The sequence below is a fragment of the Dysidea avara genome, chromosome 12 (assembly GCF_963678975.1).
Source record: "Dysidea avara chromosome 12, odDysAvar1.4, whole genome shotgun sequence".
Classification (NCBI taxonomy): Eukaryota; Metazoa; Porifera; class Demospongiae; order Dictyoceratida; family Dysideidae; genus Dysidea; species Dysidea avara.
This window is the reverse complement of record NC_089283.1, coordinates 8,610,871-8,631,808: the sequence shown is the minus strand read 5'-3', so window position 1 is coordinate 8,631,808 and position 20,938 is coordinate 8,610,871. Positions and strand designations below refer to the sequence as shown.

The 20,938-nt window shown below is 38.0% G+C and overlaps 2 protein-coding genes and 1 long non-coding RNA gene across 6 annotated transcripts in view; 2 read left to right on the top strand and 1 right to left on the bottom strand.

Annotated features, from left to right (window-relative positions):
- Window positions 1-2,978, bottom strand: part of LOC136240710 (uncharacterized) — a 10,451-nt gene extending 7,473 nt beyond the window's left edge. The window contains exons 1-4 of the mRNA XM_066031739.1: window positions 2,821-2,978; window positions 2,647-2,765; window positions 467-600; window positions 216-295 (exon numbers count right to left, since the gene is read on the bottom strand). Of these exons, the coding sequence (XP_065887811.1) occupies window positions 216-295; window positions 467-600; window positions 2,647-2,765; window positions 2,821-2,906 (419 nt within the window). The 5' untranslated portion in view covers window positions 2,907-2,978. The remainder of the gene's footprint in view (window positions 1-215; window positions 296-466; window positions 601-2,646; window positions 2,766-2,820) is intronic.
- LOC136240705 (gamma-tubulin complex component 3 homolog) overlaps window positions 2,955-20,938 on the top strand; it is a 21,695-nt gene continuing 3,711 nt past the window's right edge. Inside the window, exons 1-16 of one of the 4 annotated variants that reach the window (XM_066031734.1) lie at window positions 2,955-3,065; window positions 3,604-3,649; window positions 3,872-3,933; window positions 5,193-5,344; window positions 5,680-5,828; window positions 5,968-6,110; window positions 6,558-6,679; window positions 6,729-6,854; window positions 6,986-7,054; window positions 8,317-8,437; window positions 17,912-18,078; window positions 18,745-18,855; window positions 19,346-19,448; window positions 19,623-19,818; window positions 19,955-20,090; window positions 20,487-20,691. In XM_066031734.1, coding sequence (XP_065887806.1) covers window positions 2,996-3,065; window positions 3,604-3,649; window positions 3,872-3,933; window positions 5,193-5,344; window positions 5,680-5,828; window positions 5,968-6,110; window positions 6,558-6,679; window positions 6,729-6,854; window positions 6,986-7,054; window positions 8,317-8,437; window positions 17,912-18,078; window positions 18,745-18,855; window positions 19,346-19,448; window positions 19,623-19,818; window positions 19,955-20,090; window positions 20,487-20,691 — 1,978 coding nt within the window. In that variant the 5' untranslated portion in view covers window positions 2,955-2,995. Of the gene's footprint in view, window positions 3,066-3,603; window positions 3,650-3,871; window positions 4,007-5,192; window positions 5,345-5,679; window positions 5,829-5,967; window positions 6,111-6,557; window positions 6,680-6,728; window positions 6,855-6,985; window positions 7,055-8,316; window positions 8,438-17,911; window positions 18,079-18,744; window positions 18,856-19,345; window positions 19,449-19,622; window positions 19,819-19,954; window positions 20,091-20,486; window positions 20,692-20,938 lie in introns of all 4 variants that reach the window. The other 3 variants (XM_066031733.1, XM_066031732.1, XM_066031731.1) reach the window with 3 other exon arrangements.
- On the top strand, window positions 7,077-8,252 carry LOC136240714 (uncharacterized). Its single transcript, XR_010693929.1, has 2 exons — window positions 7,077-7,286; window positions 8,031-8,252. It is a non-coding gene; the product is annotated as an uncharacterized lncRNA (long non-coding RNA).

The window sequence follows — 20,938 nt, the reverse complement described above, 5'->3', positions numbered from 1 at the left end:
ACCCACCCATCAGGTACCCAGCATAACATATATTCAGATAAAAGCCACGGCTCTCATGACAATGATTCAGTGTTGCAACGTATCTATTATACAGGGATGATTATTAGTTATTAACCAGTAAATATGGCAATGTACAATGAGCTAATTCCTCTTTACCAACAAACCATCCTTATGGATCTGTACACTATAATGTTAATCACTACTGTATCACTTACGCAGTATCCTCTAACAAGGTCATGATATTGTCACTTGATAGGTCAGAAATTGTATTAGTTTCAATGCTGACATGGAAAGGCTATAAGAAACAGATATTGTAAATGTATACACACTGCACTACATGTACAGACACACACATATTACACATACGCTACACATTCTCTCTGTTTGTCTCTCACGCACGCACGCATGCACGTGCACGTGCACGTGCACACACACACACACACGCACACACACATCTGCTACTTACATTGAAGAGTGCTTTTACACTGCCAGAGACGACACCAAATCTACCCTTCTTAGCAAACGGAACATTCTTGCCAACCCAGTGGACATAGACAAACTTGATAGCTGTAGACATGTCAATTGTGTGCTCCATTCTCACTAAAATAGTGTAAATGATCAAGCATATAACATGAACATTGCAAATACAAAGCATCAATTTCCTTGTTTATGTTTGTTGCTAAGGAGTTTGTTGACATTTATTGCTATGGGAAACGTGAATATAATAGTGTGCATTGACCATTTCATACTTCTGGGAACTGTGAATACCACATTTTAAGATGTCTAAGTACTAACTTACAGTGTATGAGCTTGGTAATGCATTTTTTGTACATAAATGATAATATGTGTCCATTCTCATTGGATCAGTGTGTGCACACATTCATTCATACACACTATACCAGCCATACTTCATGTGGTTTAAAACTGCAAGAAGCTACTACTACCTCACAGGATTGCTTACTAACAAAAGAGGTGATTAACAGCAAATAAGAACTTCGCTAGTTTAACATCTTGCCTCTCACTAAATCACTCAACTGTTTGTCACATTAATATGCAATACACAATAACCCCAATCGTGGTTTATACTATAATCAACATATACACTAGTCATTGGGCAAGGGTCACACATCAAAGTACAACTTCTCACTAATATTGATAACACCCTGTGATAAACAGGTGACAGATCACTCCACCAAGACTACATCTACATAAAGCGATAAGGATAGCACGCACACTACAAGACAAAAAAGCCATAAGCTTCAGCTGCTAACTATCCTAATTCAACAATTCAAACTGGGATGCCTATGCACTAAGAGCTGTGCAGACAATCCTCAAGACTAGCACCTCACAGGAGAGTACCATGTCTCACTGGTGATGTTGGCCCCCGAAATTACACAAGAACTTCAAACATACACACACACACACACACACACACACACACACACACACACACACACACACACACACACACACACATCATATCAACATTACAGAACAGTGATGGTTGAATCCTCATGCAAGGGAATTATACCATGGCAAAATTTAAGATAATGACATTTGTACACACAACTGGGTACACACATGGGTCACTACTTGTAATAGGAGGGTCGATAAACTTACAACAGTCGATAGGAACACTTTGCTATAGTAGCAAACAAAAAGGCTATCCTGCTAACTCTGTGCTTCGTTTCCATAGCTTCACTTCATGTGGTGCTGGTAACATGACATAATTGAGTATGTGCCTCAGTGTCCTAATAAGGAATTTTAAAGTTTCTATAAAAAATTTACACGCTCCTTTGGTCTATAGGTAACTCACATATCCCGGCAATGACAGACCAGTTGCTGTAGCCAATAATGTATGTGGTCATGAAGTGAGTTGTAATGTGATTTTGAAATTAAATTAACAACTTTATCATAAACAATTTGATTACTCAACCATTTATTTTTAATCACTATGATAAATCACATTAAAATACAACGTGTGCATGTGTCTGTGTTAGGGTCCAAAAGAACTTGGCTGTATTCGAACATTTGTTTGAACAAGTGAACATTTGAGTGTGGGTTAAGCAGTTTAATTCATTTGCGTTGAATAATATGCAGAAGGAGTTAAATATGTGGTGTTTGCATGCTGGGGAATCAGTATGCATTGTGTACTATGCATGTACTGTATGTAACCTTGCAAAGCTTTTTACAAACGGCACACAAAATTTGTTTCTTCCGCCGATGACTTCAAGAGTTATCTAAACAGCATCTTGACAGTCTTTACAAAAATACACTGTTAGTTTGTCACACCTACAAACCAACACACAGACACACACAGACACACACACACACAGACACACACACACACACACACACACAGACACACACACATCATGGAATGCTACATTACACATGTACAGTAACACTGATAACTAATTTCTCACTAACCACCCACCATAAAAGGAAAAAGGGAAGGTGAAAACCTTCAAGTTTGATTAACACAAGTACCTGGTTTCACTGGATCTGTTGACAGGGGTCATGCCACAATACTCAACACATATTTGCAAGTGTGGCCTCAAGCATAACCACACCGTATACACACACATTAGCCCACAATAATGCCAAGAATGCAGAGAGCATGCACAAATCATATGTTTCGCTTACACAGTCCGTAGAAGACGCCATCGTCTTGAAATTGACTTGCAAACTCTGCGGCTCCGCCAGCCCCGGATAACAAAAACTTCACCCTACTCGGGTCCTGATTTTCGTGAGAAAACACAGCCCTGTTTTATGAGAACTAAATCCGCAGAAGTGTATACTCTTTATTAACGATCTTACCAATTTGTGTCATCCGTGTCTGATCGCACGCCAGAGATCCCTGCTTTCCAAGCAGTCTCATCCACAATTGATACCTCAGTAGCCATGATCGCAGTGCACCGCGGTCAACACGAGTAACTATGTAACGAGTGGGCAGGTTATTAAAATTATAGGATCACGTGACTTACTCTATTTAATGGCGGCACAGCAACAACGGGTTTTCGACCTGCTTAACGGGTTATGTGATAGCTACACTCATGGAAAAGGTAAAATTAACAAATTTCAGTGTATTGTTAATACTTTTGAAGCTCGCTCCAGTACATTCAGTTAGCACCTTGGTGGGAATCTACAGAATCCATGTTATACACTACAGAGGCGAAAAATTTTATACCAAGCTCAAAGAAAGTCATGTTAGTAGTCACTTTCTTTCTTGAGTAATCAGGTAGTGTAGAGAGTGGCCTTTGAACAGATCTGGTTGCTTGCAAAAGCTATTTCAGTTCTGGCTGTTTAAAAGTGTTTAGTTTTTTTTCTTCATACCGGGAGTGCTTCTGTAGGTCTTACATGCATGTGTACACGCATACATGACACCTTGCCTGTCAATATAGGGCTTCAGAGGAGGTTGGTTGTGCTCCATTAAACATCTTATTATTTAAGGAGACGTGCAGCTGCTAGCACCTTAGTATTGTTGCCAAGATGCAGTAACCTCTAACATGGCACTAATTAAGTTTTCCATATGAATAGTTGTGTATTGAAATTCAATACATGACAACATTGCTTTATTTTCAATGTTCTTTTGTTTGCTAGGGGATACTGCAAGAATATTCAAGTTCTGTGCAGGAATTCTTAGCAGGTAATAGACATGTAAACCGAGGTTTGACACACACCACCTAAATATACATAGCCGTAATTGTGTAGTTCTATTTCACATGAGCTTCAATAGTCAAAATAAAAAAAATGGGGGGTGGTGCATTATAGAATCCCTGTGTTACTTGCTTCAGCAAAACATAATTTCGCATAATTTGTTTTTGGGGGTGCTTAAGTGTGTCCAATTTAATGTTGTCTGTCTTATTAGCCAGGTACGACCTTCATTTGAACCAGACGAGTTTCGTATTTCAGAGAGAATACAGAAGAGATGTAAGTCATGGCTGGGTTATTCAGAACATGTGTTCAATGCTAAGAATTTGGTGTGATAAATTTATAGCTTGTAGTAAGTTTTGAGCATTCATGTGTGAGCTGGAATATTCATTGGTATTGTGTGTGGGTTTGTGTAGTGTGTGGTTTGTATTTCACAGTCTATTGATCATAAAATGTGAAGAATTACAGGTGTAAGTAATTGGTGTGTAGAATTACAGGTGTGTACTGTGCGTGCGTGCGTGCGTGCGTGCGTGTGTGGGAAAGCATGTGTATCTCAATGAGTGAAAGCCAGGTGAGATCAAATGCGTGATAGAGACAGCATTGTGTATGTAGTCCTGTATTGGGGGAAAGTTTCAATGAAACAGTTTGTGAATTTCGTGACTTTGTCAATAACCATGAAAGTTTCCCACAAATGCTATTTCCAGCAACCTGTGATTAGTATCTGTCTGGTCTGATCCAACATGTGAAATAAATGAATTTGCTTGTGAAGCAGCCCAGCTTCTTTCGTGAGCCACGCAAACTTACCAGGGTTGTGTGTCATTGTCTAGTCATTGTCTAGTCATACAAGGCCTTTCATCAGAAAGTGTGTTGCAGTAATCTGATGGTTTGTAAGAACCTGTGTGTACGCTTACGACGAGCCATTCCCAATGTACAAATCAATCATTAAGTATCATAATTGTTGTGGGACATGCCCGCTTATCAGGAATGTGCCTTGTTTACATAAACGGCCATCCTCTATACTAGTAGAGTGCGGGCTAAACGACAAATTTTGATGAAATTGTTCTCTTTGTGATCAAAGCACCAAATTTTCTGTGGAAGTTGAGTAAGGTATACTACTAAATCATTTGAGATATGGTGCCACGTCAAAATCATTGCTTTAGGCCACATTTATAAGCCGATTTCTAGCTGGTCAAGAAACCATACAAGTGCATTTCAAATCTTTTGCTTGAATAATATGAATATATTTCAAATTTACAGGTGTAATCATATAATCTCTCAAAATGTTTGGCTTCCATTATACCTTTCTATTGGTTTTATTTGTCAAGTTCTTTGAGTGTGATATGATTGATAATTAATGGCACCACGTCTAATATGAAAATAGTATAAATCAACTAAATATTGTACCAAGTTTGGTGCTTTTATCGAAAAGTGAATGATTTTTTTCGCTTAGCTGCTTTACTGTACAGTACATTGAAACACATTACATAGTGTATCATGGATGTTCCCATCTCTGACTTGTTGTGTAAAACCTTGTTTAGTGGCCAAACAAGGCAGGGAGAAGGATGCTGTGTTGTTTGCTGAGCTACATCGTCGGCTGAGCAGCCAGGGAGTATGGCACAACACGTGGGCAATCCTCCACCTATTATTGGTACTAGCTGATGAGAATACTACCAGCCCTGCCCATTCCATGGTGAGTACACCGTTCCCATTTGCAGTTAGGATTAGTGGATACTAACGTACAATGGTAGACATTGGTTGTGGGGCTAGAATCACTAAGGTGGTTGCTATATTAAAAAGTTTCAAATTCAATTACATGACTAAAAGGAACTTAATTGAATTATTTACTATGAAGCTTCAGTTCGTTTTTCAATTTTCTGGTGCACAGATGGCATGTTTGATGATTCATAAACTTTTACAGGTATCCTTATTTTAGTAACTTGATTAGTCACTCAAGCTTTCATACCATTATTGTGTTAAAACCCCTAATAGAACATACAGGTACATGATATAGTTATTATGCTGTAGACGTCTCTGCTATTGGAGACACCTGGATTGCCGTCTGACATCACCATGGCAACAGCAAGATCATACGATCAGCGGTCTGTAGCCAGCAAGACATTTACTAGTAGTGGTATTGGTAGTCAAACGTCTCTTTCTAGTGGATTACAGCAAAGGTACGTGTGCGTGCGTGTGTGCGTGCGTGTGTGTGTGCGTGCGTGTGTGTGTGCGTGCGTGTGTGTGTGCGTGCGTGCGTGTGTGTGTGCGTGCATGCGTGTGTGTGTATCTGAGTAACTTTTGTGTGTCTACTATTAGCCAACAAACAGAGTCAACTCTACTGGCTACCCCTCTGCCCAACTTTGCTTCTACTCCAGCCACTCAGCCCCACCGTCCTGTAAAAGGGGCATGGCTGCAACCAGCAACTCATCCTGTAAAGCCTGCACAAAAGGAAACAGATTGTAAGTATACCCTTCTGAGTGCTACAGTACATTAAGCGAGCTAAGGTGCTAAGAAATCAAAGAACATGCTTGTCTTGTATTTTTGTATCTTGACTTGAAGTCTAGTTCTCCTGTTATGGGGGTCACTGAGGTTTACCCACTGGATCCTCCCTAATGTGAGGTCACTCCAAATAAAGAATATGATACAAATTACTTGCTTTTAAGGAACACAATTGGTTCTCCCATTGAATTTTAGTTTTCAATAAATCCAGTGTACACAACCAGTTAAACTGTGCAGCTTGAAATAGTAGTTTTTAGTTTTACATTGTAGATAGTTGTAAGTACTCATGGAAATGTGCTGGGTGAACAATCACAGATACTGCAAACAAATCAATTGTTAAGTGTTTTATAACCTAAAGCTCAAGTTTTGGTTCCATGCTTTATGCAGTGTACCTTACGTACTGTTAGCTACAGATGGTGATGTGTCAGAGGCTGATCTGGTGAGGGACTTGTTGTATGTGTTCCAAGGAATTGATGGTCACATTATCCGATATGACGCCTCCTCAGATCACTACCTCATTGACAAGAAGGTGCTGCAGTAGCTTAGTCACACCCTCTTTATTTGCATGTAATCTGCAGGTGAGTGTATCTGCTTCCATAAAGGAGTTATGTCACAAGCTGGCTGAACTGGGGTGGTTGTTCCATAAAGTCAAACAATATGTGGAGGCACGTAGTCGTGATAAGGCATTTGGCTTAGTTGGGCAGGTGAGTTCAGTGTGTGTGCGTGTGTGTGTGTAGTGTATATGGTGTGTATGTGTAGTGTATATGGTGTGTATGTGTGCATGTCTACGCGCATGTGTGAGTGTGTGCCTGCTATTAACTTCCCTTCCTGCCAGGGATTCTGTGCTGCTCTTAGCAAAGAGGTTGCTGAGTATTATCGTCTGATAGCAGTTCTAGAGGGACAGGTAACATGCTGTGTGTATTGATATCTCTGAGTAGTGTGGTTTGCAGTCTTACATTACAATATATCTTTTTCACCTTATTTCTACTGTATTCCCCCTTGATTTAGTATGTCAAATAATCTGTCCCTGGGTTAGTAAGTTTCCCTGGCTCATGATCAGAGGCTCTGCCCTCAATATACACCCTTTTGGTAGTGAACTGGTCTAGTGTCAACTGCAAGTGTATATACAGGTTAAGGTTACGGGATAGTGAGCGACTGTCAAACAAAAATTTTATTACGTAATTAAGGCGGGCTTGGTGTTGTTGTGTTGTGTATCAGCTGGTAACAGGCTTAAATTGTTGGGAGAATAATAGCGTGCTGACTGGACAGTTACAAGGTACAAGAAAACACACGTAACAGTACAAGATAACATAGATACAACACACTTAGCAACTGGCGCACCTGTAAGCGCATGCGTAGTTTTGTTGACTAATGGCGATATTTTCCTGAACCAAAAATCAGGACTGTCAAACTAGTTGTTAACATTTTGTATAAACAGACTACTAGTCTGGCTTCTTGTCTAGGTCCTGACGGAGCCATTTGTTAGAAATAATGTTTCTAGTGCTTGTGATATCAGTTTAAAAATTAATTTTGTGACCACAGTGTCTTGCTTTAGGCCATATTGTAATCATATTTCAGCAACTATACACATTATTCACAAATCCTCTTGTCAGTCCCTCACAAGTGATGTTCTTCAAACCTTAGAATTGTTAGTAAGTTCTCATGGTTCTTCATTGGTCTGATTTTTGGTTCACAGTTTTCACTGTTTGGCATGGGGACAACTCATGTTTCCATAACAACATTTGAATTCCATGTCGATTTATGAGAAGTTAAGAATGCATAAATATTTGATAACAATGCATTAAGAAAAATCAAACCCCTAATCATGAAAAATGATCAATAGTGTACATGTGGGGTTTACAGTATCCCGTAACCTTAAGTGAGAAGCTTTGTGGTTCTTGAAAGTTAGTTTACAGTTGTAACATGGACACTCGTGATCTATCTGATACTACTGTACTTGAAGCCCCAGGGCTGTGAGCCCAAGCGCTGTGGGCCCAAGGGTTGAAGGTAGACATATCAGGCAGACCACTTGTGCCCATGTTACTTACAGATATAAAATGTAGATTTCAAGTTAGTATCTCATATTGACCCAAAAAAACCAACACTCCACCACCTACACCCCTGTACACTTGAGTAAAGCCATTACAGTCATTGTTCATCACACAGCCGGTACACTCAGATGTTAGCCCCCGATCTGGTGCTCTGACATTGAGAAGGTTAGTGGTGTGGACATATGACCCACTGGACAGGCTGAAGTTGTTGGCTACACTGATCAGCAATTGTGAAGGTTAGCAATACCTGTCGTGTAGCTAAGTTTGTAGTAAGGGAAATAGAACAGTTATGTCCTGTGCCGTTACCTGTAGAATGCATGATTGTTCTATTAGAGTAAATTGATGTATATAATATGTGACTGTCTCAGCAAAAACCTGACTTGTTTGCACAATTTCAGAACTTTTTTTCATTTTCTCAGCGTTATCTGCAGTGGATCCAAGGAATGTATCATTAAAGTATCAACCTTTTGTGGTGAGTAGTTTTGGAATTGTAGTGCTAGACAGTAGGAAGAGCAATATAATTGACTTGTACAACAACTACACTGAAAATAGACTACAGGCGCTTACATTTGCAGCCATAACTTCTGTTTGGATTAGTCTACAACATTGCAATTTAGCTTAAATTGTTCACCATGGATTAGCACATCAGCCAAGGTATAGTGTTAGCCCTGTAGTCATTTGTGCATATGATATGAAGGCTGTTTGGTAGAAGAAATGATGATGATCTTGTTTACGTTTACTACCGTAAACAGATGCACGTGACATGCATACCATTGGAGGTACAGAAACGAAGCGAAGATTTTCAAACTCTCTATGAGCAGGCGAATAAGATGGTATGTACTTTTAATCGATTTGAGTAGAGTACTGGCCCGATAAAAACTTGCATTTTGTTTCTTTGTAGCATGTGTAATTTTATGGATTATTTTTAAATTTCTTTTTTTGCTATATGCATGCTTTTGCGAACAAGTTGGGCTTTTGCTGAGACAGTCACATACAAGTACTACCTGAAACTGTACTACAACTTTTGTGATATCATTTACATTTTACATTACAAAGTACTGTTGTGACTAACAAGGTACACAATTGCCATCTACTGTAACAGCACAACTACATGCTAGCACTAGCATGTAAAAGGGTTATTCCATGTCAAATCAACAAGGAATTTAGGGTCACCTCTCGGATTTTGATGAAACTTGGTGTGTTTGTAGTACCTATGGTGCTTATCACTCATATAAATTTTTAGCTCCATACATTCCATAGTTTCTGATTTATGACCACAAATATTTTGAATATTTCATGAAAATTTGGTCAATCTCTAGTTACAAAATCAACTGCAACTTTGTACTGTGTAAATATTTTTAAACACACTTTTCAGTGATGGAAGACTGTTGATTGACCTTTCCAGTGATCCCTAAATTATGGGATATCTACTTAATTATGGTTCAAAAGTACTTCATTGAAAACTTTAATCCCTTATATTTTGAAAAATGCTGCTTGAAATTTTTCGAATTCTTTTGTGAATAATGATTGGGTCATAGTCTATGTTTGATAAAATTTTTGTGGTGGGACCACAATGGGCTCAGGAGATATAATGAATTATGTTGTGGTATGCGGTGGAATTTGCCGTCTATTATTGCTGTATTGGAGTGTACACCTCCAATAACCACTTACAACAAGGCCATGCCAAGTTTGTCTTACAGAGTGAAGGTGTCTAGGTGCATTGCAACCTGTATTAATGACCACCTGTATTGAAAGACCATCTATAAGCTGTAGCTAATTTATACTTTAATTGGATATTAATGTATAACACCAAAGCATCAACCCTTTCTAGCAAATCCAAAAACGGTCCTTATTAGACAGGTTGACTATAAATGAGATTATCATGCGTCCATAAACACATTAATGTTGTACCATCTCTTCAGTTATACCTTATTTATTATTAAGTAAAATCTTGTCGTAGTGCACTCACATACATATCCCTACACTACACTATTCAAGTTATGTACATGGCTGCATAGGTACAATAGACCTCCTCAAAAAGGATACCAGGGCACCTTAATAGCCTCATGATCTTACTTTATAATTGTACGTACATTTTGGACCCAAGACAAGTCTGTAGTTTCTCAAAAATGAACACTTCATCAATGGTCCAGGGAATAGAATAGTTACACTATATACAGTAGATGCATTACTTGTACCAAGAGTTTTTTATATTATTAACACTTGCTTGCACCTCAATATGTGATTTATAGTACTGTAATAACTAAAATGGTTTTTCAAAGTATTTTGGGTTGACGCTTTGAAGATCAGTACAGGCAAATGTTAAGTATGTGGTCAGCATGTCCTATGTGAGTATGTGCATGAGTTTATGACTTGATCTTCAAAGTGGTCATGAATGTAAAGTAATGTAGTAATTAATTTCACATATTGAGGTACAATTAATGCATGTATGGTAATACCCCTCCATTGCTAGGACCATAATAAAGTGCTCATATTACAGAAGCCACAGACGTATCTTGGTCTAAATGTATGTGCACCACTAGAGTGGGAGTACAGTGTATAAACAGGTGTCCTGGTTATCAAGATATCCAGGTATCCCTTCTGAGGAGTTCTGTTGTATGTATCTATGTAGCCACATACGCAACTTAAATATGGCTAAGTCTACTACAGTGGTATTCAACTTAATAAAGAAGGTATTTGTGAAGAGATGGTACATTTACATGATGTTCATGGACACATGGTGGTCAGATCAGTCATTTATAGTCAACCTGTCTAATAAGGACCATTTTTGGATTTGCTAGAAAGGGTTGATGCTTTGGTGCTATACATTAATGAAGTATAACTTAACTGCAGCACATAGATGGCCTTTCAATACAGGTGGTCATTAATACAGATTGCAATGCACCTAGACACCTTCACTCTGTAAGACAAACTTGGCATGGCCTTGTTGTAAGTGGTTATTGGAGGTGTACACTCCAATACAGCAATAATAGACGGCAAATTCCACCGCATACCACAACATAATTCATTATATCTCGAGCCCATTGTGGTCCCACCACAAAATTTTTATCAAACATAGACTATGACCCAATCATTATTCACAAAAGAATTCGAAAAATTTCAAGCAGCATTTTTCAAAATATAAGGGATTAAAGTTTTCAATGAAGTACTTTTGAACCATAATTAAGTAGATATCCCATAATTTAGGGATCACTGGAAAGGTCAATCAACAGTCTTCCATCACTGAAAATTGTGTTTACAAATATTTACACAGTGCAAGGTTGCAATTGATTTTGTAACAAGAGATGGACCAAATTTTCATGAAATATTCAAAATATTTGTGGTCATAAATCAGAAACTATGGAATGTATGGAGTTAAAAATTTGCATGAGTGATAAGCACCATAGGTAGTACACACACACCAAGTTTCGTCAAAATCCGAGAGGTGACCCTAAATTCCTTGTTGATTTGACACGGAATGACCCAAAAGTAACTAGCTTCATGTCCACTTTATATCCATTTTCAAACTGGTATGGAATTCTAGTTGACAAACTCTAGCGGTAGCTACTGCTCTCTACAATGTCCATTCTCTTAGCGTGACTATTCAATTAGAGTATTTTGTTGGCAAGTGTGTGTTCTATTAGAGTAGTAGAGCTGAATTCTAAATTATTGATATGTAATATACTGTGGCAAATTGTGGTGTTGCTGGCACTTACAATCCAAAGGCTATGCTATCACACATACATTGCTTCCAAAAACTTTGCGCACATCAGATGCCCTTACTCCTTGTCCTTAACTCTTGCATGTAAATAGTCCGTGAGCAAACCTCCCTAATTTGACTGATTGGTACCATTCAAGGTGGCCAATTCTATCGTAAGTGACCAATTATCAAACGAGGTTTATGCTTTACTTCATAAATATCTCCAGGAAAGTAGTATCAATCTCAAATTTTCACCAGGAGGTAGCACCTTTCTCGTAGAATACCTGACTTAAGTTTGAGCAATAGTTTCCGATTAGTGTCCATGTTATGAGTGGATTTCTGCACTCCATATAATACGAATTATCGAACACCGGTACCTATTATCAAACACCCGTTAATTTTCGCTGATCAATTATCGAACCTTTTGCACCTTTTATACTCTGGTGACCTCAGTGCAACCTACACACTCTTAATTATTATATCAACGTGCACCATGATACTGTAAATGAAGTATAGTTTTGATACAAGCATACACTTGAGAGTTACAATGGCGAATTGTCTAGTGTTAAATGTGTACAGTAAAAATCAGCACATTATGAACAATAACACAGTCTTATCATCCTTTTTACAACAACCCCTTCTGTACAGTCTTCGTGGATACATCTTTCACTTGGGGAAAATGATAGGCCAATTCTGCCACCAAAATCACGCTCAAGCTGTACTTCGATTCCTGTGTTCTTTTTCTTCATTTCTTTGTCAGTGGTGATGAGTATCAAGACTGTTATGATGTGCACACATAAACTCTAAAGGATGGAAAGTTCATTAAGAATAGGGTACACTATTGGAATTCTCCATACAAATATCTTTGTAAGAATTGAAAGCTAAATTACATGTAAGTCTGTATTAAACTTCCACACGCATAAACTTTGTGGTTTCTTCTCAAAAAATATGGGTATGGGTGGGGACTCTTCATAATCTTCGTGAACGGTCTTCCCTTTCGGTTTTATAAATGTTTGCCAACTTCAAAACAACATTAAAGGCCTCTTGGGCTACCAGAGAGAGCATATCCTTCGAGTTGTAGATAGATACACATTTCTAAATATGTATCTTGTCTCGATTATTGTTGCCCCACGTAGGCATAGAACCATAAACAGATCGATACTCTCTAATACAACAGTTGCCTACATGTTTTTACAATAAAATACTCTAATAGAGCATTCACAAGTTAAGCTAGCTGAATGGATGCATTTAAATATGACAAGAAATAACAGTTTGGCTTGTTTACTTAAACTTTGAATACTGCTAATACTATTGTGACTACCTTACAGTACTGAACTTCAGAAAATCCCTACAATCTACAAACCATGCTCTCTAGCTAGCTACCAGATGATCCATGAAACAAGGCAGGCTGCAATAGCGGCAGCAGCAGGCCAACCATATCGATATTAATGGTACTGACTTTCACAATTCTGCGGCATGTTCTATATTAGAAATATCACATGGTCTGTATGTCATTTTTACATCAGCATTTTGCGAATGCTCTATTAGAGTATTTTAGGTTGATTGATAGATACATATTTCTAAATCCCATGACCAACACAACATACGTACGTAGCTTTAGTTCTTTAAAAAAAAACAAAAATAAAAATCTAGTGATACAATTTGTAAGCCTGAAAACTTAATATTGATAATCAAATACTTTGTTTTACTCAGTCCATTAGTCTGTCAACCAACCACCCAAGTATCTGTTTCTCTAGTGTTTACGCATTAACAAAATTAACAACTCATTAATGCAAAATAAGCTTTGAATTTCAAATTTGCACCGTTAGAAAATCTGTACACAACTGGATGCCGAGAGTACTTTGTTTTATAATAAGACAAGGATCATTAAGATTTGAAAAAAATTCCATACATTTCCATTGAACATCAGGCTTGCATTCAGCTGATAAGTTTGTGTGTAAAATTGCATAGCTCTCAACCTGAAGCCTTTCAGTACCAGGAGTGAGATTGCTTTGTCACAGAAGGGCAGTACCTCTTACAACCAGACACTTTCCTGGATGAGCTGTGCTTTGTCATTTTCACTATTACGTTCTGCTGTACTGGCCATTCATGGGAGCAGAAAGCTACAGTCAACATAGCTCCCCGCTGTCTCCACTGAGCTGTGTTTAGTGGAAAGCCGTATTCTTGTTTATTAGAACAATTGTGGTTTTGTTTGTTTCATTTTATTTTGTTGTTTTTTGTCATCACCATTATTATACTTTGAGATGGAAACTATAAACACTGCCGTAGTTACATCCCGTACAACCTGATCGAGATAACAAACACTACATACGCAAAATGTGCCCTTAGGCTGATAATTGCTGTGTGGTTGTGCTTGCTGCTGTTTATTTGCCTACATACTGTAAACTATATTATTGTGTCTATACATAGTTAATGCTACCACACAATGGAATTGTACTTTTTCTTGGTGACATATCCTTTATTTTCTGGTGTTGGATTTTTATCCTGTTGAAGGTACTGCCATCTTTCATAGTGATCAGCTGCAAGCAGCTGTTTGTTCTCCAAAATTTAATTTCGTCTTGTAGTATATCATGTTATCATTTTAGGTATGGCCCAGCTCATATTAAAAATAACTAGGTATCATTGAGGTCTGCTCTTGGAAACTTCAGCAGCCATGTCTTAATCCAGTACCCAAATTCATCCTCATTATAAACATTATAATTTTAATGTGAGGACTAAATTTTATGGACTGTTTAATGGATGTTTTAGCTTCATTGCTTGCAGGCATGAGATTCAATACCATAGATATGAGAACATGCACTTGATGCACCTCAACTTGTGAGAATCATGCTTATGTGGTCTTCCATGGTTGGGTATTCAACACAACGTAATAGTAGCAGACCCTCACGATTGTAATTGTACATATCACTTATATTTGCTGTATATGCATCTTTTCCATCCACACACACTGTGCTGGTCATACACTGTTGTACATACCCCATTTGTAGATTGCCCCATTGGTGGTTGTATGTGCTCCAGGCCTAGTAATAATAACAATGTGTGTAGATGATGTAAAAGTAATAAGAAACCAAAACCCACAATCACTTCTCATATGTGACAGTATATAAGGGAAATAAAAAATTTGAAAAATTGTGGTCAGTTTTAGGTTTGAAATGTTCAACCCGTTACACAGCAGTACGAATCAAGAATTGTTCATAAAGCACCTCTACAATCAAAGTAGCTGCCATGAATAATACCAACGATTTCCATTACAAAGGGAAGTCATCACACGCTATGCCAAATTGACACTTTTCGATGTCAGCAAAGATGAATGGGACACAAAGGAGGACTCTGGTAAGTCCTTGAAGAAAACATTGTACGTAATACGGTATGCCAAAAGGTATGTGTCCAGTTGAAAAAACATCAAACAGTGAAAAAATCAAGCCTGTAGCCTTAGCCGTTATCAAGTTACGCTTGTCTGAAGGCAGTGAGTTGTACCTTCTCCTGTGAGAGTTTCCTCAATGTTATCCCAGGCTAGCATAGTGAACAAATGTGGAAGTACATTTTCAGCAAGATACTTCATTTGCAGCACCAGAAAGCAGTTTCATTTTCTTTCACTTTGGTATATATGACATACAGTACCATGTCCAAGCCTGTCTAAAATTTGTGTAAGTTCAACATTACCAGTCAGTGCTTTTACAGTTACTGGCAGAAGAATATGCTTTGGAGGCACTTGTGATCCTCCACTAACTGCATACACAATGTCTTGAGCAGTTGCAGTAAAGTCTACTTTATTGGATTTTTCATCTCTCCAGTAATTAAAGTAAAAATGAAGTTAATGAGATCTTCTGGAATTTGCGGGTCAGACAAAACTGAAGGTAGAAAAGACCAATTCTTCCAAATGTTTTATGGTAGATCATAGATGCAAGGCTACTTTTTCCAAAACACACTGGGCATTTCAGTATCTTCCTGCTTTATTGCCACTTCACGTATTTTTGCATCTGCTTGCAGTTCAACACACTGTATCAAAGGTTCCCAGGTTCTAGTGCCTTTCACATTTTGGTTGGTTTTTCTGACGGACAAAAATGCAAGCTTTATCCAACATTCAGAGAATGAGACAATATTGTAGAGAATGAGACTTTCTTTCTAGTAGAATGTCGGTTTGTATGTAGAATTACACTCCAGTTCCTCTATATCACACTTTGCAGTAAAAATCTGCCAACATTTTCTGTGATACAACACAATTGTTATCTCTCCCTTGGATAAAGCTGCAGCAATATCTAGAGATGTACCGATCTAGTATTGGATCGGTGCCAATCTCGACAATTTGAGCAAAATTGGTAGAACCGAGTTCTGTAGAAGGCACCGATTCATGATACCGATCTTTCTAATCACCATGTCTTCAAACATACTAGACCTTTTCTATCATTTCTCTGCTCTATTTACAAAGTAAGCTAAAGTATGAAGCCGTTTCTTTGGCTAGTGCTCAATGAAAACTTTGAGAAGCCATATAAATACACACAAGTTAGCTGTTTTAATCACTGGAACTTGCCTTTTAACTTACCAGAGGTTCTTGGCATGCAGAAAACAATGAATAGTGTTGTACCATATCAAGGAATTGTAAATGCTGCTATAGTATGCAGTCAGTTACAAGCAGTAAAATGTTAGCATGTATAATGTAAATTGTTAATTTTGCCTGTGCAGCTGATGACGCATGTGAAATCAGTGGTGAGGACAAGCTGCCTGGTCTATGGTTTAGCAGAAACATAGATAATGCATACCAGCTCAAAACACAATTCTAAACAAGTTAAACCAACTCCTGTAAATGAATTTGTTTTCAGGTGCGGTACATAAATGCGAACTGACTGGGGAACAGACTCCCAAACGGACTGGGAAAACTTACTCCAAACGTCTATTTATCACAGTTATCCACTCCAAAACAATATCAGACATTGCAGTGATAGTAAATAAACCTTTGAACATTGTCTTGAAGCTTACTTAAGCCGATATTAAGCACTGCACTTAAGGCTGCTCTTGAACTTCATTCTTTTTGTGCTGAAATAAAAACGCATTCTTCATGCTGTAAACAAGCCAAGATACAAGCTTTAAGACTTGTTGAAGAGATGCTGTTACTAATACATTTGTGTTCAGGTTAATTGCTGCAATTAGTTTCATGGCTGCTTCTATGTGTAACAGGTGACAGGAGGTGATGGACACGCTCCCAATTCATCTGCTGATAAGGCTGCCTCAGTAAATTTACCCTATGTCAATTATAATTCAACCATGTTTACAGCACCGTTAAGTGACAATTTTGCTCATAAACCCTAGTTTTAATCGCAAGGCTTGTTGTTGGCTCGAATGCGCTCTAAAATCACGTTCAAGAGCTTTTGTAAGACCTTTGTTGTGTGTAGTATTGTTTGTGAGATGCTATGCTATGAGCTATACTGGTAAAACCACATTTTAGGCTTGTTTGAGCCAGTCCGTTTCCCAGTTCGTACTACGTTCTACATTTTAGTCACATCCATAGTGTTTCTACACAGTTACGCTACATCGCTACATTTTTGTATTGTTTCTTTGTTACAACCAGCTGAAAAGGTATAATATCTGTGTTGTGTGTGTGTGTCTGTCTGTCTGTGTGTTGTGTTGTAAGTTAACTGCTGTACATGAAAAATGAAAGTTCATAATTACTTTTAATGACGACTGGTGTAAAACCTGTTTGCCTGATTAAGCAATCAGTCAGGTCACTTGTACATTCAAAAACAAAGTATTAACACTACAGGTTTCTCATAACTCCAGGTAGTACCTCAGCAACAGCTCTCCTCAAAACCGGTCTATGGTACGCACAGACACATCAATAACTCAAGCATGCAAACACATAAGACATTAAATGGTGCTCTAAAATAAATAACTGTAAAATGCATCATCAGAGATCTTTTAACTTAAGGTGATACAAGGATCTGGGTAATATTGTTTCATTGTAGCATTGTTGAATATTGATGTCATTCCACAGGACTGAAGGGTGGTGCTCTGGTATCTACATTGTACACATTCACACAACATGGTGATCCACAAGTGAGGAGGCTGGTGAAGCAGCTACTCAACCAGGCCTACCAGCCACTGAATGCCATGTTGAATAGCTGGATCTTTGATGGGGAGCTACATGATCACTATCATGAGGTATTGCATGTGTATTTGATTGCAGGGTTTTCCCTAAAGAGTGCTCTAGAAGTTAAGGAATGTGTAAAATTAACAAAATGACGTTTGATGTTGTAACAGTTTTACTGCTCTACTTTACTTTTCTGGGGAGCTCTGGGACTTATGATTTGCCTCGTTATTATGTAACAGTACTTGTAGTCTAAATACAAAAATAATACCAATAGCTACATAAAAAATCATTCCCTTCATTAAAGAATTAGATCGCAATCCACTCATTGGTGATTCTCTCAAACAAGATTTATCTAAAACAAAGGAGCTATTCCTATTGTATACCTCAAGCAGTCTAATACCATCACTTGCCTAACTAAAAAATGATAAAAATGTGGTTCTAAAAGTGACTACCGGATTTCTCTGTACAATAGGCCGTAGGTTACATATCTGTCTCAATTATCAGTATGTAACATTGACTGTCTAATTGAAGTATTTTATGACTGGTGTATGTTGAACAGAGCTGTGTATAGAAATTAATAGACTTCATTTGTCCAAACAAATTTGAAGACTTTTGTTAAGCCCAAAGTGCAATGGTATTTGGAAAGCTGAAGATCCTCAAACAGGTTGATGAATACTTATTTTGTGACTGTGTATTACTATTTGGTGTTAAGTATGTTGCTGTTTTTCCCTTTATAGTTCTTTGTAGCAGGAGACCCGCGGGTTCCACGTGAGCGACTATGGCAGGAGGAGTACTCCCTACACAGAGAAATGTTACCTTCTTTCATCCCATACCGACTAGCTCAGAAGGTGCTGCAAGTTAAATATTAATACAGTAGACCCTCAGTTATCTGACCCTCATGATCTGTACCTTTGTATATCCAAACTTGGAAATGACTGTTCTATTAGAATATTTTAAGTATAAAAGTGTATGTACTATTAGAGTATTTAAATGGGCTCCTGTTATCCAAACAATTCACTTATCCGAACAGCTTTTACCATTGCCTGAGAACACTGGGGTTCAGATAACTAGGTTCAACTGTAATATGAAGGAAGATCACAATGCATTTGTTGGTAATTATATTGTTTTTGTGAAAGTGGAGGTTTTGGATATTGAAACATGCAAAGTTGGATTTCAGAATAAACCATGAACAAATGTGTACTTTTGATTCATTGTCCCTACTGAAGGGCACAAGTATCAAGCATATAGACTGTTTTTATTGATGCAAGTTAATGTCTACACTCACAGGAAGCTTGTATGTGTATGATTTAACGAAATCTTGTTGTGTGATTATTTTAGATATTGCTAATTGGAAAGTCAATCAACTTTTTACGACTACGTTGTCACGATCGTAGTCAACCAGGAGACCAATCTCTGAGGAACTGGTTTCGTACTAAACATGGTAAGGATGATTGGACAGTGTGCATATATACATCTCTGTTACTTCTGAAAACTTAAGTTAGGCAGTCGAGCTCTAAGGTTTACTCCATGATCTTGTTAGTAGACACAGGTGTACAGCCACAATCTTCTGTGTATTGAACATAATAATTATGTATGTATGTATTTCATCCACCAGGAGACCTGAAGTCATTTGATGATATGATAGGACCTGCACTACACCAGACGGTGGACACTGTGTATCGTGAAACTAGTAAACTATTGCTGCAGATTCTTGACAGCCGCTACAAGTTCCGTGAACACCTTCATGCTCTGAGACGTTATCTTCTGCTTGGACAAGGAGACTTTATCCGTTATCTTATGGACCAGCTTGAGTAAGTGTAAACCTTCAGATATTACTTGTATAATGTGCCTGTACATACGTACGTACACTTAAGTGTAAACCAAAGTGTTTGTAAGGTGAACAAGAGTAGAAGAATACATGCTAGTAACAATGTTGTTGTATTATAGGTCAGAGCTGATCAAACCAGCCACAGAACTATTCAGACACAACCTGACTGGAACTCTGGAGGCATCAGTGAGAGCTACTAATGCTCAATATGATGATGCTGATATCCTTCAACGACTTGATGTTCGCATCTTAGAGGTACAAGTTTAATAGCAACTGCTGTATTTGACTAAGCGTTAGTAGGATTTGGTTTTCTTATTTGTCGTAATGAAATGGTATTAACTCACAAGTATATATCTTGCCAAATGATCTAACAAGAGTGCATAAAATAAACTTTTGCATTATTCACAAGCTGGGCAAAATCAAGAATCTAAAATTTGTGGCTCTCATTGAAAGTGGGTGTCAAATGTAATTTGTGAATGTTTATTTTTCATTGTGCTAATCACACTAATTTTGAAAGTTTGTTCGTACAAGCATTTCCAGATGTCCGGTGTGCACTAATTAACATTATCTTTGACATTGCATAAGACAAAGAAAATGAAATTATGTTTAAAAATTAGTAAAATTATAAGGACAGTGTGCTATTGTCTATAGCTATCTCCTGGTGACTCTGGTTGGGATGTGTTTAGTTTGGACTATCATGTGGACGGTCCCATTAGTACTGTGTTCACACAAGAAGTGATGTTACAATATCTCAGAGTGTTCAACTTCTTGTGGAGGGCTAAGAGGATGGAACATTGCTTGACCAACATGTGGCGTAATCAAGCAGCTTATTATGCTGTGGTAGAACAAATACCAGGTGAGTATGTGAGTGTGTGTCTAGTGTAGTGTAGTGTGTGTTGTAGTGTAGTGCGTGTGTGTAGTGTAGTGTGTGTAGTGTGTGTAGTGTGTAGTGTGTGTGTGTAGTGTGTGTGTGTGTAGTGTGTGTGTGTGTGTAGTGTGTGTGTAGTGTGTGTAGTGTGTGTGTGTAGTGTGTGTGTGTAGTGTGTGTAGTGTGTGTGTGTAGTGTGTGTGTAGTGTGTAGTGTGTGTAGTGTGTGTGTAGTG